The 19,538-nt window shown below is 51.6% G+C and overlaps 2 protein-coding genes across 2 annotated transcripts; one reads left to right on the plus strand and one right to left on the minus strand.

The window, feature by feature from the left end:
* Positions 1–520: 520 nt before the first annotated feature.
* On the minus strand, positions 521–2,541 carry TSSK3 (testis specific serine kinase 3). The gene is made up of 2 exons (XM_036257495.1): positions 1,918–2,541; positions 521–1,185 (listed from the first exon to the last, which is right to left on the minus strand). Exons 1-2 carry the CDS (start codon positions 2,060–2,062, stop codon positions 521–523), a joined length of 810 nt encoding a protein of 269 aa, XP_036113388.1. The 5' UTR covers positions 2,063–2,541.
* A 54-nt stretch (positions 2,542–2,595) lies between these two features.
* Positions 2,596–3,309, plus strand: FAM229A (family with sequence similarity 229 member A). The gene is made up of 3 exons (XM_036257494.1): positions 2,596–2,775; positions 2,868–3,014; positions 3,202–3,309. The coding sequence occupies exons 1-3, from the start codon at positions 2,639–2,641 to the stop codon at positions 3,302–3,304; spliced, it is 387 nt and encodes a 128-aa protein (XP_036113387.1). The 5' UTR covers positions 2,596–2,638; the 3' UTR covers positions 3,305–3,309.
* The last annotated feature ends 16,229 nt before the right edge of the window (positions 3,310–19,538 follow it).

A 19,538-nucleotide genomic window follows, 5' to 3' on the forward strand; every position in this document is an offset into this window, starting at 1 on the left:
TTCCTGCTTGGAGCCAAGGAGTGGGGAAGGGTGGGGGGTAGCCTGTGTCCTGAGGAAGTCCCTTGTCCTCATCCCAGACTCAGCTTGGCCTTTGGGATGAGGAAGGGACAGGGCCCCCACGAAGCTTCTCACCAAGACTAGAAGTCAAGAGACCGATTCTGTATTCCCAGTGCTTCTGCTTTTATTTGGAAAGGAAGTTGCGACAACAGTGGCTCCAATTGCTCTTGGTTTTTGTTCTCCTCTCCTCCCCCTGTATATGTATGATTCTGGGGTCTAATTTAATTAACTTTCCTTAAATACCCGTATGAAAATCACTTGTCAGTCATAATAAAAGGGAAGTCTGAATGAGGCCCTCTGGTTCCATGAAGATCTTTAAAGGGAAAGAAGTAAGGCTGGGGAGGGTGTAGGTAAGTTTTAGGATAAGTAAACTTAAAGTGTAAAATATATATCACCATTTTAGAAGCAGGTTTTTGGGTTTGCTTTCTCCCCCTGCTTTATTGGGGAGGACTTGCCATTGCTTTTATGAAGTGCTTGCTAGCCATGGATGCCAACTAACTTCTTCGATTGAAGGCCGGAGGATCATGTCTGGTTCCAGGAGCTGCTTGAGCAAGTCCTGGCATTCAGCCGAGATGCCCAGGTGAGTGGGGAAGGACACCCCCTTCTGCTGCTGCCACAGCATCTTGGGAATGTCTGTATCATCAAAAGGTAGGCTGGCACAGAGCATGACGTAGAGGACGACACCCATGCTCCAGACGTCACCCTTCTTGCTGTCATGGGGAATACCCTGCAGCACCTCGGGGGCGGCATAGGCCGTGCTGCCACAGAACGTTTGGCTCAGCTCCCGGCGTGACTTGGGCAACACTTTGGCAAAGCCAAAGTCAGTCAGCTTCAGGTTGAAGCCCTGCAACAAGGCGTTCTCACACTTGAGATCCCGGTGGGCCACGCCACAGCCATGGCAGTAGCAGATGGCCTCAACCATCTGACGGAAGAGAGCCTTCGCTCGGCTCTCAGGTAGTGGTCCTCCATTCAGCACGCAGTCAAAGACATCCCCTCCCTCAGCCAGCTCCATCACCAGGTAGATTTTACCATCAGCAGACTCCAGCATCTCATACACCTGGATGATGTTCTTGTGGTCCAGCGTACGGACAATCTGGAGCTCCCGAGGCAGGAATCTCTGGATAAATTCTGAGGAAACAAGGGGAAAGGAGATAGGGTATCAATCCAGAAGGGCCTAACTCCCTTCCTCCTGTCTCCTACCTTCCAACATGTGTCTGCCTGCCTACCCGTGTCTGGGGCCGGTGCCTTCTAATCACAATGTCAAGTTTCCTTTGACAGTCTTAAATGTCTAGATGCTTGAACAGTGCAAAGAACATTCATCTTATTATTGTAGTCAATATACTATTCAAAGGAACTACTCCCTGCCAACCTCAGGGACTTGTGAGCAGCCTGTGAGATCATGGATATCCAAGTGCTTGGAGAACTGTTAGACAAAGCCACTGAATCTCATTATGAGGCCTGATTTGCCTACGGTGTGGTGAACCAGTTCTTCTCACCCCTGCCTCCTGACCCACAGTTCTTTCTATGAACCCAGTCTTTTCCCCATCACTGCCTGCCTCCACACCAGCTCCTGCCCTCTCGTAGCCTGATTGTGGCCTGTCTGCCAATCTCTGTTCCCCTGATGGACTTGGGTTCTGCCCTGAGGACCCTTCACCACCTGCCACTTTAATCTTGGATATTGGAGGGTGTGATGTTCCTGGACTCCCAGCATCTCTGTTCCCCACTGACCTACTCCAGAACCACAATTTCTTGTTTTCCTTGGTTTTAGACTAAAGAGGAGGAGGAATGCTCCTTTGGACTGGAGGAAGGCCCCACCCACCTCAGCCAGCCCTCTCTTCCTCCAAAGGGTTCCCAGCTCACCTTCTGGCCCTCCCATCTTGTCTATAATTTTAATTGCCACCTTTCTTTGGTGTTTTTTGGAAAAAGCTTCTTTGACTTTTGAGTAGGTCCCTTCCCCAATGGTCTTGCCCAGCTGGTACCCATTGGAGAGCAGAAAGTCTTCCATGCTGTCTAGCGTCTCCTTCCTATCACCCTCTCAGCTCATGCTGCCTCTGTGAGGCAGCTCTACTCCACCATAGCCCTTGGCCGGGTCCTTTTCTCCCCAAGGACTTCATCCACAGCAGCCCCCAGCGCTAGAACATTCAGCCGCAGGTGGTGGGGAGGGAGAGGGCCAGACATTTTAAAACTTCAGCCCAATTGTGATGTAAATGTTGTGTGACCCATGGCCAAAATGGGTAGTGTCCCTACCTGCCCTCACCAGCACCACCACCAAACCCAGCACCGGTTAATCCTCGCTGCACCCCCACACTCGGAGCCAGGCAGTGAGTTGCAGTTCAGCCTGGTGTGGAGGGGCTTTCCGCTGCCCAGAATGCCAGGCTCCTTTTCGTGGACGCTGCCTCCCTACTGGTTGCTGTCACCTCCTGCGCCCCCATTGGGCTGCTGGGGGGCTGTGCCATCCAGTCTCAAGGCTCCAAGGCAGGAGCCCACCGGCTTCCTTCTCACGGCGGCGGGTGGTGGTGGGAGGGTTCCCCGGTGGGAGGAACGGGTTCTGTGAGGTCAGCACGCTGGGGCTCGGGTCACAATGCAGCCCTCCCCTTTGACTCCCGGGTCTGCACGCGCTGCAGACACCTGCCCGGCTCCGCTTGGACCGGAGCGTCCTCCAGCGGCCAGGGCTCAGGCAGCTGCTTCCAGCCTGGGACCGGCCACGGCCTCCAGCAGGTGAGCAACTGCCCAGGGGGCAGACGCGGGGAGGGAGTGCCCGGCGGTCCCTGGGCGGTCCGGGAGCGGCCTGACTGCCCCTCCCTGCGCAGAGCGACCCGGGGCCTGGACATGAGTGCCCAGGAGCCCCCTCAGGGTCGGCGATTCCCCATTGAGGCCGGAGACTCCCCTGGTCTTGCCGCCACCCCCGAGTCCCAGGACAACCCAGAGCCGGTAGCTACGGAGCACAATCCGGTCAGGTGAGCCCGCGCTCTCCCCTGCGGCCGCTCGCGTGCTCCCCGCGTCCCACTTTCCATCCCCAGACAGCAACCCTACCCTACCCCCGCCCAAGTAAGGGTCCCACATCCACGCCCAAACCTCGGAGACCGCAAGTGCACTCCGCAGATGAATCCCCAACAGCGCCCTCTGTCGCACTGCTTTCCATAGGCCGCTTCGACGCTGCCCGGGCTGCCACTGCCTGACGCTGCTGCACGTGCCCATCGACGTCTACCTGGCTATGGGCGGGAGCCCCCGGGCCCGCGCCACCTGAGTGCGCCCGAGCACGTCGCGCGCGCCGAGCATGAGACAATGATGCACATTTTAAAATAAAAGAATGATGCACATTTTAATAAAGCACAGCATAAACTGTTCTTTCCACTCCGGGCTGGCCGTGTATGTCTGTCCCGTCGGATGGGGCCCACACACTGTTCTGCCCCATCCCATAGTACCTTTCCTTAGGCGGCCTCCTCCTCCTGGATCTTCCCAGCCCCAGGGGCTCACCCTTCCCGGTCCACTTTCTTCTGGCCTGGTGCCCACCCCTCCCCTTTTTCTTGCTAGTCAGTGACCCCTTTTCTGGCAGCCTTTCCTCTTGGACCCTTTTCCCTCATCCTCTCTTCCCCCATCCTTCTCTTTAGTCTCCAGTAAAAAGTACGCTATTGTGCTGAACTCCACGGGCCTAGAGAAGGTCGGGATTAGATGGGATCGGCAGACAATTTAGAATAAAGAGAATGACCACCCACACCAGGCTCACTAAATTCTCCCAAGATGGAATTAGGTTTTCCTACCTGCTGTTTTTTGACCCTGGACACCTCTAGTTTTGTTGAAAGAATTTAGGAGCTGCTCTGTCCATCTTGACCTTTGGTTTATCCTAGAACTGGTGGGAGCAGAAAAAGATTAGGGAAGTTGTTTGAAAAACTGGTTTTATTCCTATTATACAGGTGAAGGAACTGAGCCTTGAGAGCCTTGTTCAGGATCTCCCAACTCATAGGTATTACTAGCACACTCCTGTGTCCTCAGACTTAATGCTCTAAAAGCCATCCACAGGAAGAGCCCATGACACAAAGTTGCCTGGAAGTGTAATATTTAAGCTGAACAAGTATTTTCCGATTTTGCTTTAATGAACTTGTATTATTTTAATATTGGGAAAAAAATATACGAAGCCAAAGATCAGGTTCAGTCTCCTGTCCCTTGAGATCTAAGTACAATTGACTCAATTTCCCTCCCCTAATCCACATAGAGTAGAAGGCCAAGATGTCCCTAGAACACTTCAGAATCCCATGGTCACCTGAAAGGTGACTTCTTGACTTCCACACAAAACACTCTCCCAGGCAGTGCCAAATGCAGGAGGGTTATTGAAGGAAAACATGTTTGCCAGAAGGTCTACTTCGAAGTGAGGACTTTAATTTAGATGACCGCTCAGCCCCTGGCCCTTTAAAACATCCTGGCTCTTGAAACCTCTCCACATCTAGCTTTCCCCTTCACCAACTAATCCCTGGCTTCAGGCACCAGTGCTGGCTTCTCTCTCCCTCTTCACTCCTCCTCTACCCTTACCCCTGGAGAACCCTGCAGGAGCTCTCAGTTCTATTAAGTGGAATAATCAGCTGTTTGCATCCCCTCCAAACTTAATGTAGGCCCTATTCTGCCTAGCAAGCCATGCTGCTGCTCTGCAGAAAAAGGACCTCATTCCTTGTAAACAGTACTCACCCTTCATAGGAGAGTGTTGTCATTTTTTTTTTCTTTATTGATTTTAGAGAGAAGGGAGAGGGAGAGAGAAATAGAAACATCAATGAGAGAGAACATCAGTTGGCCGCCTCCTGCATGCCCCCCACTGGGGATCAGGCCCACAACCTGGGCATGTGCCCTGACTGGGAATCGAACCGGCGACCTCCTGGTGCATGGGTCGATGCTCAACCACTGACCCACACTGGCCTGGCTTCTTTATTGATTTTAGAGAGGACAGGGGAGGGAGAGAGAGATAGAAACTGAGGAGACCACTGACTGGCCACCTCTTGCATGCCCCGCACTGGGGATCAGGTCCACAATCTGGGCATGTGCCCTGACCAGGAATCGAACCGGTGACCTCTTGGTGCATGGGTTGACGCTCAACCACTGAGCCACACTGGCCGGGCTAGACTATTGTCTTTTTAGAAAAAATTATCAGGCTCTGTATTGATAGGTTCTCGTCTATTGAAAGTAAATGAAGTTAGTTAGCGTAAGCAAAAATGGAATTGATTGTTTCAAGTGGCTGGGAAGGATATAAGCTAGTGATTAGAGGAAGAACAGTAGGAACCAGACTATCTATTGGGCTGGAACCAAAGATTCAACCCCACCAGGACTGCCCCATTGTTTCTCCCTCACCCCTGATTATCTCCTGGACAGGCAACATGGCAGCAAGCAGTTTACAAATCCCAAGAAGGAACAGTTTTCTCACAGTCTCCATATACCTACCCATACAAGGGCAGTGATTGGCCCTTCTTAAATTATGTGTACACTCCTTGAGCCAATTACCATTGTCAAGAGGATGGGAGACTGTAATTGACCAGGCTGGGCCATAAGTAAGCCTTCCCTTGAGGTGTAAACACAGCCAGGTGATTGATAGCATCACCAGAAAATAATGGGTAAAGATGGAGAAAAAAACAATCTAGGAAGAGAGAGACAGCTTATGCAAAGATTGGAAGATTGAGTATGCCTGGGAGAAAAAGAAACCTGAAATAAAGGAGTAGAGAGTGGCAGGGACCAGGGTGATGACTCTGTTCCATGGCAATGAGAAGCCTTGGACATTGTGACCAGGTGTCAGGCCTCTGGGTTCTAGTCAAGGCTTTGTCCCTAGCACAGACAGTATAGTTCCACCAGGCCTATGCAGGGCACTGGGAATTCAGTGGTGAACTTGACAGACATGGGCCTTGGCTTTCATAGAACTCATGGTCTGCCCGGCAGGTGTGGCTCAGTGGCTTGAGCATCTTCCCATGGACTGAGAGGTCCTGGTCAGGGCACATGCCCGGGTTGTGGGCTTGATCACCAGTAGGGTTGTGCAGGAGGCAGCCAATCGATGTTTCTCTCGCACATCAATGTTTCTCTCTATCCCTTCGTCTTTCTAAAAAATCAATAAAAGCATTTAGAAAAAAAAGAAAGGAATTCATGGTTGAACCCTGGCCAATTTGGCTTAGCGGCAGAGTGTCAGCCCGCAGACCAATGCATCTTGGGATCGATTCCGACCAAGGGCATGTACCTAAGTTGCAGTTAGTCCTCGGCCCTGGTCGGGCTTGTGCCGGAGGCAACCAGTCGATGTGTCCCTCTCACATGAATGTTTCTCTCTCTCTCTCCCTTTCTCTCCTTCTCTCTCCCTCCCACTTTGTCTGAAGATAAATAGAAAAATATCCTCGGGTGAGGATTAAAAAAAAAAGAATTCGCCCTGGCTGGTTTGGCTCAGCAGTTGGAGCATCGGCCTATGGACCAGAGAGTCCTAGGTTCGGTTCCTGTTAGGGGCACGTACCAAAAAAAATAATAATAATAATTCATGGTCAAGCAATGACCTACTGGGAGGCCTCACTCGGGGTCCCCTTCCTCACTGATTTAAAAAAAAAAAAAAAAGGCACCAGCTGATCTCTTTGGGCCTTGCCCGCCCCAAAATGCCGAATCCTTCCCATCTTCCTTTCTCCCATCTCTCTTACTTCCTTTGTCCCATCTTCTCAACCCTCCTTTCCTTTTTTTTTCTTTTTATTTATTGATTTTAGAGAGAGAGGAAGGGAGAGGGAGAGAGATAAAAACACCGATGAGCCCTGGCCGGTTTGGCTCAGCAGCTAGAGTGTTGGCCTGTGGTCTGGAGAGACCCGGGTTCGGTTCCCGCTAAGGGCACGTACCTCAGTTGCAGTTTGTCCCCAGCCCTGGTTGGGTCGTATGGGTGGCGACCCCTCGATGTGTCCCTTTCACGTCAATGTTTCTCTCTCTCTCTCTCCCTCCCACTCTATCTGAACAAAATATCGAAAAATGTCCTCGGGTGAGGATAAAAAGGAAAAGAAACATCGGTGAGAGAACATTGATTGGCTGCCTCCTGCATGCCCCCCACTGGGGATTTGGCCCACAACCTGGGCATGTGCCCTGATCAGGAATCGAACCGGTGACCTCTTAGTCCATGGGCCGATGCTCAACCACTGAGCCACACCAGCTGGGCCTCAAACCTTCATTCTTTAAAAAAAAAAAAAAATGTATTGCCTCCTCCCATGTACTTGGATAGTGAGGGATGCAAAGATTCTAGACACACAGCTTTGCCAATGGGCCAAACCCTGGGCCTAGTTAGGTCTAGAATGTCCATGAGTAAGGGAAAAGGGCATCCCAGGTAGAAGGAACACTGTCAGCAAAAGCTGGAGGCAGGAAAGTAGAAGGCAAGTTCAAGGAATTCAGTGCAATCAACTTTCACCAGGCCTGAATCTATCTGATCACTTGCCCTTGCAAAAATCAGAATTCAGGGGATCCAGGGATGAGTTCACAGGCGAGAAGCTGGATCAAGACATTGAGTTTGAACTTTGTTCTGTAAGTGACAGGGAGCATGACAAGCTCCAATCTGGATCGCTTCTCTCTCCTATTTTTCATCTCCTTTTCCATTCTGTTCTCTGTTGCTTCTTCTTTCCCATTGGAAAAGTCACTGGCCTAAATTCTAGTCCTGGGTTTGAGTCCTGAGACTACCATTTACAAGCTGTGCAACCTTGGGCTAGTTGCTTAGCCTCTCTGAGCCTCCATTTCCAAATCTATAAAATGAGATTAATGACACCTGGTGAAAGATTTCAGTAAAGTCATGTGAGTACAGCACCAAGCGGGCATCTCTGACACAGCTGGCACTGATTAAGAGAGGCTGCTGCTGCTACTCCTACATTTGGCTTCAAGGGGCAGCAGAGAGCCAGCCAGCCATGTCCTCAGGGACTGGGTGATGCCCAGACAGAGGGGCTTGGGGAATCCCTCTTGCCTCCCTTTGCCAACTTCTCAGCAGTTCTGCTCAGGAGCCTAGGAACTTGGAGGGGGAGGGGCGCTCCAGGGGAATCCCCAAGTGGTAAAAGCAAAGCTGCCTCCCTCACCCTAGAGCAGTGGTTCTCAACCTTCCTAATGCCACGGACCTTTAATACAGTTCCTCATGTTGTGGTGACCCCCAACCATAAAATTATTTTTGTTGCTACTTCATAACTGTAATTTTGCTACTGTTATGAATCACCATCAGAAATATGTGTTTCTGACAGTCTTAGGTGACCCCGGTGAAAGGGTCATTCGACCTCCAAAGGGGTCACGACCCACAGGTTGAGAACCACTGCCCTAGAGGGTAAAGCTGTCCCCAGACCCCTAAGCAGGACCCCAGATCCCACCCAGCCTTGTCTGAACCTGAGGAATGAGGAGGGGCCCAGGGAAAAGGGGATGCTTGACTCACTGCCTTCCCTGACTTTTCTTTCCATAATGGACTCCCTTTTAGTTTTTTGGGGTTTTTTAAATCAATTTTTAGAGAGAGGAAAGGAGAGAGAAACATCATTGGCTGTCCCCCACATGCCCCCTCTACTGGGGATTGAGCCTGCAACCCGGGCATGTGCCCTGACCAGGAATCGAACCAGGATCTCTCTGTCCATGGAAGGATGTTCAATCCACTAGGCCACACCGCCTGGGCAGGGACTCCCTTTTAGAAGGAGAGGGTGAAGTACAGATGGACCCCCCAGGTTACCATGGAGATGGCAGAGAAAGGGTTGCTGTATCATCATGGCAACAATTGACGTCAGCTCTACCCTTTCCCAACGTTTGATAAAAGATGGAGGCAGCCACCCCAACCACGAGCAAGTTCCCCACAAAGCCTCCTCCCCTTACTGAGCCAACCAACCAGGGGTCAACAGGCTTAATATAGTTCAGAAGTTAAAAGCACAGACTGATGTCAGTCAAACCTTGATTCTAACCCTCCCCCTGCCTCCTCTTAGCTGTGTGCATTTGAGCAAGTTCCTCAACCCCTGGAAGTCTCCCATGTACAATGTGGGTACATAAGCTGTGGGCCTCCAGAGTTAGTGTGATGATCATGCAGGCAGTGGGCAACGGGCCCACTTGTGGGAAGTGTACATTGAGTCTTGGGGACCTGTCAGGTATATATTGTGGTCCTTCAGATATAGGCTCACAGCCCCCAGAAGGCTCCCAAGACTTCCAATGATGGGACCCAGAGACTGAACATCTCAGAGTTTGGGGTTTTTAGGGTAGAGTCAGAGACAGTGGAATTTTATACTCTGAGAAAACCCCAAATAACACTTTCCCTGAAATTACATCACATATGGACTCTGACCCAACTTCCCTTTTCTCCTCCCCTGGGTCTTAGCAGCCTTCTACCTCTTGGGCCTGCACATGCTCCTCTAGGAAAAATTATGGATGAGGGCCCCTGGAAAGACATCAGGAAACCCAACACCAGATAGTTCAGTGAGTTTGACACCACAGGGATATGGGTGTCCCAGCTCCCACGACCTCTCCCCACCCACCCTTGGGGTAAGGGCACCAGAATTGTTTTTATTTCCTTTCTCTTTCCCAACCCCCAGTCCAGATGACCACAGTCCATTTTATTCCAATTCCACTGCCAACCCCCTGAATCAGGCCCCCATTGCTTCTCATCTGGATTACTCTAGCAGCCTCCTAACCAGTCTCCCTAACTCCTTCCTTGCTTGATTCTTCCAGTCCAGACTTGTTTTATAAAGACCACAGACCCAGCCATGTCATTCTCCTGTTTAAATCTCATCAGTGGCTTCTTTACATTACTTGTCCAGCCACACTGGACACCCTCAGCTCCTTTTTTAAAAAATTTATTTTTCTTTAAATATGTTTGTTTGTTTTTTTCATTGATTTTAGAGAGAGAGGAAGGGAGAAAGAGAAAAACATCGGTGGGAGAAACATCGATCAGTTGCCTCCTGCAAGCCCCCTACCGGGGATCAAGCCTGAAATCTGGGCATGTGCCCTGACTGGGAATCACACCAGCAACCTTTTGGTGCAGGAATGATGCTCAACCAACTGAGCCACACCAGCCAGGGCTCCCCTCAGCTCTTCACAAAATATTATTCCCACCTATAAGCACACTGGTCTTTCTGCTTGGAATAGCATCCATCCCTCCTAATCCCACTGACCCTTTAGATCTCCACCCATTGTCATTTCTCAAAGAAGTCTCCTCTGACCACCTGTTTTTGCCCTCCCATAGTATCTGCTTGTCCTAGTATGTACTTACCTATATTCCTTGATCCCTGTTGAATGGCTATCTCATTTTGATACGGATTCACTAAGGGCAGGGGGCTGTGTCATGTTCATCCTGACATCCTCAGGGCCTAAAATGTCTGAAGATTAGACTAGTTAGTGAATAGCTGCTTGGTAAGTCCACAGAGGAGAAGCCACAGTGCTGTGAGGAGAACCAGGTTGGGGGTCCAGAAGGGCTTCTTTAAGAAACTGACACTGGAACTGAGGTGAGAAGCGGTTACCCAGGCAAAGACTGGGGGTGGGAAATATTCCAGCACTGGGATTGGTGTGTGCCATGGGTGAACTTTCTGCTGAAGACACTCAGAGGGACATATTCGTGTTTTGGAAAGACAACCCTGGTTGCTTTGTGGAAACTGACCACCTACAGGGGTGGGGAACATCCAGTTCGAGGGCCTTATCAATACCAGCTAACATCACATGCCTCACCAAATTAGCCTGATCAAATATAGCAGGCTAATTATTATTATCATCATTATCATTATTATTATTTAATCCTCATCCGAGGATACTTTTCTGTTTTATCTTCAGATAGAGTGGGAGGGAGGGAGGGAGGGAGAGAAGAACAAGAGAGAGAAACATTGACATGAGAGGGACACATCAAATGGTTGCCTCCTGCACAACCCTGACCAGGGCCGGGGACAAACTGCAACCAAGATATGTGTCCTTAGTGGGAACTGAACCCGGGACTCTGGTCAGCGGGCCGACGCTCTAACCGCTGAGCCAAACCGGCCAGGGCTAGCAGGCTAATTTTTAAGTTGATAATTTTGTATAGCCTGTGAATTATGTTATAAACATCCAAATGACCTGTGGCAGAAAAAAGTTTCTCCACCTTGAAAGAGATTGAGAGTGGCAGCAGGGAGACAATTCAGGAGGCTGCTGTAGCCTCCCAGATGAAAGGTGACGGGGACTTGGACGAGGTGTTAGCAGTGGAAATGGAGAGAAGCAGTGGGATTTAGATATGTCCCAAAGAGGACAGGCTTTTGTGGCTGCTTGAATATGAAAAGGAAGAAAAAGGGAAGAGTCTAGAACCAGGCCCAGATTTCTAGTTCAGGCAACTGAGAAAGGGCCAAACTGGGGGATATGAGAGGAAGGGCAGGTGTGGGGCATGTTTCCTGTGAGGTGGGAAATCCAGGGGTAGGGGCCCAAGACAGGGAAGAGAGGTCAGGGCTGAAAGAAAGAAGTGAGTCTCTGACAAAGGTGGACACTGAAGACATGGGAACCGATGAGATTCCCTTGGGACAGGCTGCGGAGGGTCCCAGAACACCCATGTTTAGGCAGTGAGCAAACGAGCAAAAGATGAGAAATCTGCCATGTGGCGGCAGTCGGTGAGATAGCAAGAAAATCAAGAGTGCGCAGTGTCCAGAAAAACAAGGACACAAAACTACTTCAAACAGGTGGGAGTGTTTGTGCTGAAGCCGCCACTGCTAAGGGGTCAAGTCAGATAAAGCCTCCAGAGCATCCTTTGGTCTTAGCAGGTCAGCGGTGACCTTGATGAGCTGTTCCTGTGGAATGGTGGGGGAGGAAGCCTGGTTGCGGTTGCAGGGTCCAGAGTAAGGAAGTAGAAAAAGCCTGTGTACACAGCTCTTTCGAGAATGTTGGCTGTGAAAGGGATCTAGAGAAGGACACGGGGTTGAAAGAGGGCTTTCTTCTTTTCCAAAGATAGGAAAGACTAGATAGAGCCTGTTTGTTTACTGCTGGGAAGGAGCCATCAGGGAGGGAAAGGTTAGAGAGAAAGAAAAGAAGAAATGAGAAGAGGGAGATTCCTAAAGGAGGGAAATGAGAAAGTTAAACCCCCAAATATGGCTGCACAATTGGGGTGGGCAAGTCAAGACCTGTACTGGACTCTGGGGGCCCAGAACAGCTGCCCACTCTCCCTAGCAGCCAGTATGAGTCACTGGGGGGGGGGGGGGGATAGCCCAAACTGGCAGTGTGGGGAAGGGAGCTGGGCCAGCATGTTCCTCAGGATCCCAAGGGGTTGAGGAGCAGGGCCCAGCCTGGGCTCTGAGCCATGAGCCCTGAACCCCATGCTCTGAGCAGGACGAGGGCACAGAAGAGTTGTCTCACCTTTTTGCAGGAGGGCAAGCAGAGTAGTAGGAAGCCTGAGTTTTACTTTTGGCTTTTCTCTACCCCTCTCTGAACCTCAGTTTCCTTTCTTCAAAGAATGGGATAGAGCAGATCATGGACTTTTCTAGGGGGAGGGGAGGGAGGTGCCAAGGACCCCTTCTAGATTCTTTCCAGAAATATACTTGTGTTTAGAACTTTGCAGACAGTTTAGGGGGGTCCTGGAGCTCCCAGAAACTCATTCTTGGCCTCCAGGTAAGAATTCCTTAACTAGAGCTGGCTGAAAAGCCTTCAGCCTCTGAAATTTAAGAGTGCCCTGGAGCAAGGGAAAAGGCTCTTAAAGGGCCATGGGGAGCTCCTAAACCCTGGGGGCAGGGAGGTCTTCTGAGGTGTGGGTTCTACCTGAGCACACCATCAGGGTGTGTGTGTGTGTGGAAGCTGGAGGCCAAGGGTGGAATAGGAGAAGGGTTTATTCAACTGGCTGCTGACCTTCCTGCCCTCAGCCCCCTCTTGCTACCTCTGCCTGTCCTTCCCCTTCTGTCCTAGGTCCTGGGGGGAAGTGTCTCAGGGGATCATTGAGATCTGGTGACCAGCTTCTTCCCACTAAAGTGGCTGATGAAGTCAGACAACAGACTAGACCCCGCTGCCCCCACTCCCCCTCTGCCAGCTGAGGTCTCCTGCTAAAAACAGCCGGGCCCGGGGGGACTATGGGCTTTCAGGCCCCCCCTCCACGCCCAGGCAGGTATTAAAGAGGCCGAAGTCGGGCCTGACGGCCTGGACACCATGCTATTCACCGAGACTGCCCACTTCGTGGTGAATTTTCTTCTGTCTCGGTGAGGGGGCTTGGGGGAGGCGCCAGCAGTATCAAGGGCCCTGGCCTGGAACTGGGAGGAGGAGCAGCCCAGGTCCTTGGGAAGACCCCGATAGAGGCTTCCTATCCCTCTTTCCAATTTCTCTAAAGTGATCAGGGGTGACCCCGGCCTTCGCCTCGCCACATCCGATTCGAGGCGGTCCCTCCTCCCTGCTCCTAGAGCCCTCCTGGGGTGACTGCTGCCCCGTGTCCCCGCAGGCAACCCCGGGCCACGCCGCCACACCGCCTGGACCAGGAGTTGTGTTTCTGGGGCTGCCGGGGCCCTGCCTTGCCGGCTCCCGCCGCCCGCCGAAGCCTGGGCGACTACTGGCTAAGTCCACAGCGCCGCCTCCCGCCGGGGGCCGCCTGGCGCTGGCCGGCGCGCAACTTGCTGCTGCTGCCGGGGGCCACCGGCTTGGCCGACGTGCCCTCCGCGCGATGGCCCAGCTGTTACGGCGCGCGCCCGCGCCTCACGTGAGCGCGGGAACGGGGGGAGAAAGAGGGCGGGGAGGGGGCGGGGGCCTATTCCCGTGGGCGGGGCTTGTGCGAAGGGGCGGGTTGCCAGAGCCAAGGGCCAGTCAGGGCTGGATAGGCTGCTCTTGACCGCGCCCGGGAGCGGGAGGAGGGGGCGTATCTGGGAAGGGCGGAGCTGGAGGGGACTGAGAGCCGAGTAAGAGGCGGGGCTAGGTGGAGTGGGCTTAGACCCGGAGGGAGTAGGGGAGCCTTGCTCGCATCTTGTCTGCCAAATTTTACCTGCCTCCAGGTGGAAGCACCGGTGGCAGAATATTAACTACCAATTCCTGGGCAAGAGGAAGAGACATCTAGTTCCTCTACGCCCGTGAGAACAGGTAAGGGGCGGAGCCCGGATAGGGCGCGACCACGGGGGCAGGTCTATGGGAGGGGTAAGGGGAGGGTTGGGAAGAGCAAGTCCTGAGCTTGAGGTCGTGTGCGGCAGCTGCAGCCTTGCGAGCTTCAGGACCTGGAGGAGTTGAGCCGAAGTAGGAGGAGCTCCAGGGGCTGGACAGGGGTCTCTGCGGGTTATTTAAAAGATTGGCATATTTAGGCCCCGACCGGTTTGCTCAGTGGTTAGAGTGCCGGCCCGTGGACTGAAGGGTTACGGGTTTGATTCCAGGTCAAGGACCCATACCTAGGTTTTAGGTTTGATCCCCAGTCAGGAAGCTTGCGGAAGGCAATCAATTGATGCCCCCCGCTACACACACACACTCTTTTCTATCGCTAAGCATGTCTTCGGGTGAGGGTTAAACATTTTTGTTTTGTTTTTGTTTTGTTTTTTCCTCATCCGAGGACATTTTTCCATTTTTTGTTCAGATAGAGTGGGAGGGAGAGAGAGGAAGAGAGAGAGAGAGAAACATCGACGTGAAAGGGACACATCGAGTGGCTGCCACCTGCACGACCAACCAGGGCCGGGGACAAACTGCAACCGAGGTACGTGCCCTTAGCGGGAACCGAACCCGGGTTTCTCTGTACCACAGGCCGACGCTCTGACCGCTGAGCCAAACCGGCCAGGGCATTTGTTTTTTTTTTAGGGTTAAACATTTTTAGAGGAAAAAAGATTGGCACATTTAACTATATTAAAATGTTCATCAGAAGACACCTAAAAAAGTAAAATAAGCCCTGGCTGGTTTGGCTCAGCGGTTGGAGAGTCGACCTGCGGTCCAGAAAGACCCAGATTCGGTTCCCGCTAGGGGCGCGTACCCGGTTGCAGTTTGTCCCCAGCCCTGGTTGGTCATGGGGGTGGCAGCCATTCGATGTGTCCCTTTCACGTTGATGTTTCTCTCTCTAATAAAAAAAAAAAAAAGTAAAATAAGAGTACCAAACAGGATTCCTCAAATGATATCAACTTTGTGTCCTGCCCAGGATAGGACTTGCCTAGGCACCAACTAGGTCAGCTCCAGGACAGGAGTGACTCCAGCTATTGGCCTGGTGACCAAGCTGAATAACCTAAGGGAGAGAAGGCAGGCTCAGGGTCAACCTGAAAGGCACTGCTGGTGAACATCCTTTGTCTGTGCACGCTTACATTTTTGTGCACCTCTGAATGTCTGCATCTACCTTTCAGCATGGCTCTCTTTCTGTGTATCTATCTCTGATCTCTGTGTCCATTTATTTATTCAACAAATATTTATCAAGGGCCCATTATCATGGTATGTGCCAGGTTTATACACTGAATCACAGGGTTTACATTAGTGAAACAGGCAATTGAAGTTCCTACTGTCAGGGAACTTAAATTCTGATTGGGGAGACAGACAATAAAAGGAGGTCAGAGATTAAATGTTCTGTGTTTGAGAAGAACAAGGTGGACCAGGTGTTACTTCATATGTAGTGGGCAGGCACTTGGTCTTGTTCACAGATCTATCTAGAAGAGTGCCTGACTCATGCCTGGGGCTCGGTCAATGTTCAATGAATGCATTTGTTGGTCAGGAAGTCCTGGCAGAGGAGGTTCACGCTCAAACAAGGCGTGAAGGATGAGGAGGTCAGCCACTCTAGACCCTGGAAAGAGTGTTCTGGGCAGAGGAAACAGCATGTGTCTAGTGGGTGGCGTCTTGCCTCTGGCTGCCTGTCCTCAAGTACCATTGTTGTTGTGTCTTTGTTTCTGTCTGTGGTTTTTGGGATCTTGGGAGCCATGGGGCAGGTTTAAACGGACCCTCCAGGGTGTCTGGAAGTAAGGTCACTGCAGAGCTGATTCACCCCACTGGTCCATTCTGGTCCGATCAACCTGGCCTGGCCATTTCCCTGAAAGCAAGCCCTCCCCCCAGCAGCCTTAGTCCCAAGACCTCTCTGGCCTTTCCAGGGTAGTATCCTGCAGCCCGGAAGGAAGTCCTTCGTCCTGTCTAATCACAATCCCTGCTGGCCAGTCCTTTCCTCTCATTCTTCCTTGTGGGCAGAGGGAAGGAGATGGGCTAGCCCTTCGGCAGCAGGTACTACCTGGACTGTGAGCCCAGTAAAGCCCTGACAGCCCTGGCCGGTGTGACTCAGTGGTTAGAGCATTGGCCCATGCACCAAAGGGTCCCTGGTTTGATTCCTGGTCAAGGCAGTACCTGGGTTGCAGGCTCAATCCCAAACCCCAGTCAGGGTTGTGGGAGGCAACCAATCCCCAGTTGGAGAGTGTGCGGGAGGCAATCAATGGATGTGTCTCTCTCATATCTTTCTTCTCTCGCTTTCTCCCTCCCTTCCTTCTAGTCTAAAAATCAATGGAGCCCTGGCTGGTTTGGCTCAGCGGTTAGAGCGTCGGCCTGCGGTCCAGAGAAACCTGGGTTCAGTTCCCGCTAGGGGCACGTACCTCGGTTGCAGTTTGTCCCCGGCCCTGGTTGGTCGTGCGGGTGGCAGCCCACTCGATGTGTCCCTTTCATGTCGATGTTTCTCTCTCTCTCTCTTCCTCTCTCTCCCTCCCACTCTATCTGAACAAAAAATGGAAAAATGTCCTTGGGTGAGGATAAAAAAAAAAAAATCAATGGAAAAATATCCTCAGGTGAGGATGAACAAAAATGAGTAAATATATATAAAATAAAAAATATCTGACAAAGTAGGGGTGACAACTCTCCGGCAGCCCCAGGGAGATGAACCTCAGAAGGGCAAAGAATCATTCACCTTAGAAGACTCTGCCATATCCATTATCTGATTTAACTCTTCAACACCCCATTTTTCAGAGGGAAACTCAGGCAGGCCCAGAGAAAAAAACATGGCAGAACTGGGACCAGAACCTAGCTCTCTTGATAAAGTAGTAATAATCATAACAAATAATATTTATGGCACATTGACTCTCTGCCAGGTACTATGCTTAAACTTTGCATTCAACTATCTTTTTTAAGCTCATCACAACCCTGCGAGGTGCGTACCATCATTATTCCCATTATTCTCAGATGAGGAGACTGAGGCTCAGAGCCATTAAATGACTTGCCCCAGGACACCAGCTAGTTCATGGCAGAGCGGCATAAGAGGCCAGGCAGTCTGGCATGCTCAGCTACACACCGTAGGCCCTGGGGTTCCAAAGGAGTGTCACAGATATCTGTTTTCCAGAGATTTGGGAAGACAGACTTCAGGTTCAAGGCTGACCTGTGCCAATCCAGGATGAACAGAAGGATGGCCTGGGAGCACTGCACAATCCTGTGTCCCCTCCCTGAGGGCGAAGACGACCTAACGACTTCTCTCCTGGGCTTTCCGTGTTTCTGCCCTTCATTGTCCAAATAAAGCTGCTTTCACCTCTCTCTGGTTCTCTCAGTTCTCCCCATTCCCACACAAGTTCTAGGGGGTGCCTGCTGCCATCCCTGATCCTCCCACTGCACCCCTTACCATCCACAAACCCCCCCACTAGGGTAGACTGGATGAACTGGCCCTGGCCCTGGTCTCCAGACTCTCACAGTGCCATCAAAAGAGAAAGTCAGCCCTGGCCAGTTTGGCTCAGTGGTTGGAACATCGGCCTGTGGACCAGAGAGTCCCAGTTCGGTTCCCGCGAAGGACACATACCAAAAAACAAATTAAAAAAAAAAAAGAGAGAAAGTCAGAGCCCTGGTTGGTTTGGCTCAGCGGTTAGAGCGTCGGCCTGCGGTCCAGAGAGACTCGTGTTCGGTTCCCGCTAAGGGCACGTACCTCGGTTGCAGTTTGTCCCCGGCCCTGGTTGCTCGTGCAGGTGGCAGCCACTCGATGTGTCCCTTTCACGTCGATGTTTCTCTCTCTCTCCCTCCCACTCTATCTGAACAAAAAATGGAAAAAATGTCCTCCGGTGAGGATAAAAAAAAGAGAGAAAGGCAGAGGTATACTCCAGCTCAGTAAAATGCCACAGGGGGTGACGCTGTTTCTGTGAGGTGGGTCAGAAAAGCCTCCAGGAAGAGTCCCTTGAGCTGAATCTTTTTTTTTTAATCCTCACCTGAGGACATTTTTGCATTTATCTTCAGATAGAGTAGGAGGGAGAGAGGGGGGAAGAGAGAGAGAGTGAGAAACATCGATGTGAGAGACACACATTGGCTGATCGCCACCAACCTGAGCTGGAGACAAACTGCAACCGAGGTCCATGCCCTAAGTGGGAACCGAACCCGGGACTCTCTGGTCCACGTGTCGACGCTCTAACCACTGAGCCAAACCGGCCAGGGCTTGAGCTGATCTTGATGGGTGAGCAGGAACTAGGAAGGCATACACATGGCACAGCAGTGCAGTCAGAATTGGCATCATGGAGAAAGGTTTGATGATTAGCAGGCTGAAATGGTCACCCCACTAATGGAATGGTGAGACTGGTAGCCAGGGCGTCTCCATCTATAATGAAACTAGCTGGGCTTGGAGCTTCAAAGAATTTAGAAGGTCAAGCTAGGGAGTTTGACATTTCTCCAGGAGGATGTAGGGAGACATGGACAGGTTTAAAGCAGGGGAGGGACATGGTCCGGTCATGGCATCTCTAGGCCTTGAGCCCTCCTGGAGTCTCAGATCCACTCTGGTGGGCAACAAGTGGTCTCCAGCCCTCAACTAGGTCCAAGTCCTCTGCCACCTGTCCTACCCCCCCCACACACACACACACACTCTCCCAGGTCCTACCCAGGACTGAGGCCAGGAGTGGATCCTGCCCAAGCCTCCCTACAACCGCCGGGCAGAGGGTGCTGTTGCCTAAGGAGGGAGTCTTCGGACTGCTACCCAGACTCATCCGTTTGACAGCCAAAAGCAACCCCCCTTCTTCACCCACTAAGGCCCATTTATGACCCATCCCCAACCCTTTGTGGGAGTCTCCAACACATGAACAGGTAACTGGGGCAGCTGTGCAGCTCCCTACACCCAGGGGACCCCAAGAGCTGTCTCCCTTCCTCCTCTAGCTCCCTCTCTCTCCACAAGGAACCCAGTCCCCTCTCTGATGCTCTCTCCTCTCTGAGTGTCTCTGGATTTGATCTTCTCTTCTGTCCTCAGGCCTTGCCTACTTCAGGCCACTATTGCCTTATCTAGACCAGTCTGATTGACTCTTCCCTGGTTTTCTTGCCTCCAACTCTGTCCCCTCTAATCTGTGTCCAATTGGGCCTGTTTGTCTGTGCCTTGTAGGTCCCTGTGGGACATCGGTGTGACCTCCAAGGGCAGCTGGAGTTCTGGAGGGATCTGGGCTGGAGGTAGTGATTTCAGAGTTGCGAGCATATAGATTCTCTCATATACATAGAGAAGGGGGAGAGATACCTTTTTTTTTTTCTCTTTCTCTCCAGCACAGATTTTTCTCCAGACCCAAAGACAGCATTTGATCCTGCTAACATTATGTGATCCTAGTACCATTCCAAAGACATCTCAACCCAACCTGTCCAAAACCGACCTCTCTATTTCCATGTGTACCCCATTGCTCCTCGTTTAGACTTTCTGAGTGTGG

This window comes from Molossus molossus, unplaced genomic scaffold, assembly GCF_014108415.1.
Source record: "Molossus molossus isolate mMolMol1 unplaced genomic scaffold, mMolMol1.p scaffold_m16_p_12, whole genome shotgun sequence".
NCBI lineage: Eukaryota > Metazoa > Chordata > Mammalia > Chiroptera > Molossidae > Molossus > Molossus molossus.

Coding starts and splice junctions, on each gene's coding strand:
- TSSK3 (XM_036257495.1), bottom strand. CDS start 2,062: ATGGAAGACTTTCTGCTCTCCAATGGGTACCAGCTGGGCAAGACCATT. Junction 1,186..1,917: donor CAAGATGGGAGGGCCAGAAG/GTGAGCTGGGAA, acceptor TTGTTTCCTCAG/AATTTATCCAGAGATTCCTG.
- FAM229A (XM_036257494.1), top strand. CDS start 2,639: ATGCAGCCCTCCCCTTTGACTCCCGGGTCTGCACGCGCTGCAGACACC. Junction 2,776..2,867: donor CCGGCCACGGCCTCCAGCAG/GTGAGCAACTGC, acceptor CTCCCTGCGCAG/AGCGACCCGGGGCCTGGACA. Junction 3,015..3,201: donor ACGGAGCACAATCCGGTCAG/GTGAGCCCGCGC, acceptor TGCTTTCCATAG/GCCGCTTCGACGCTGCCCGG.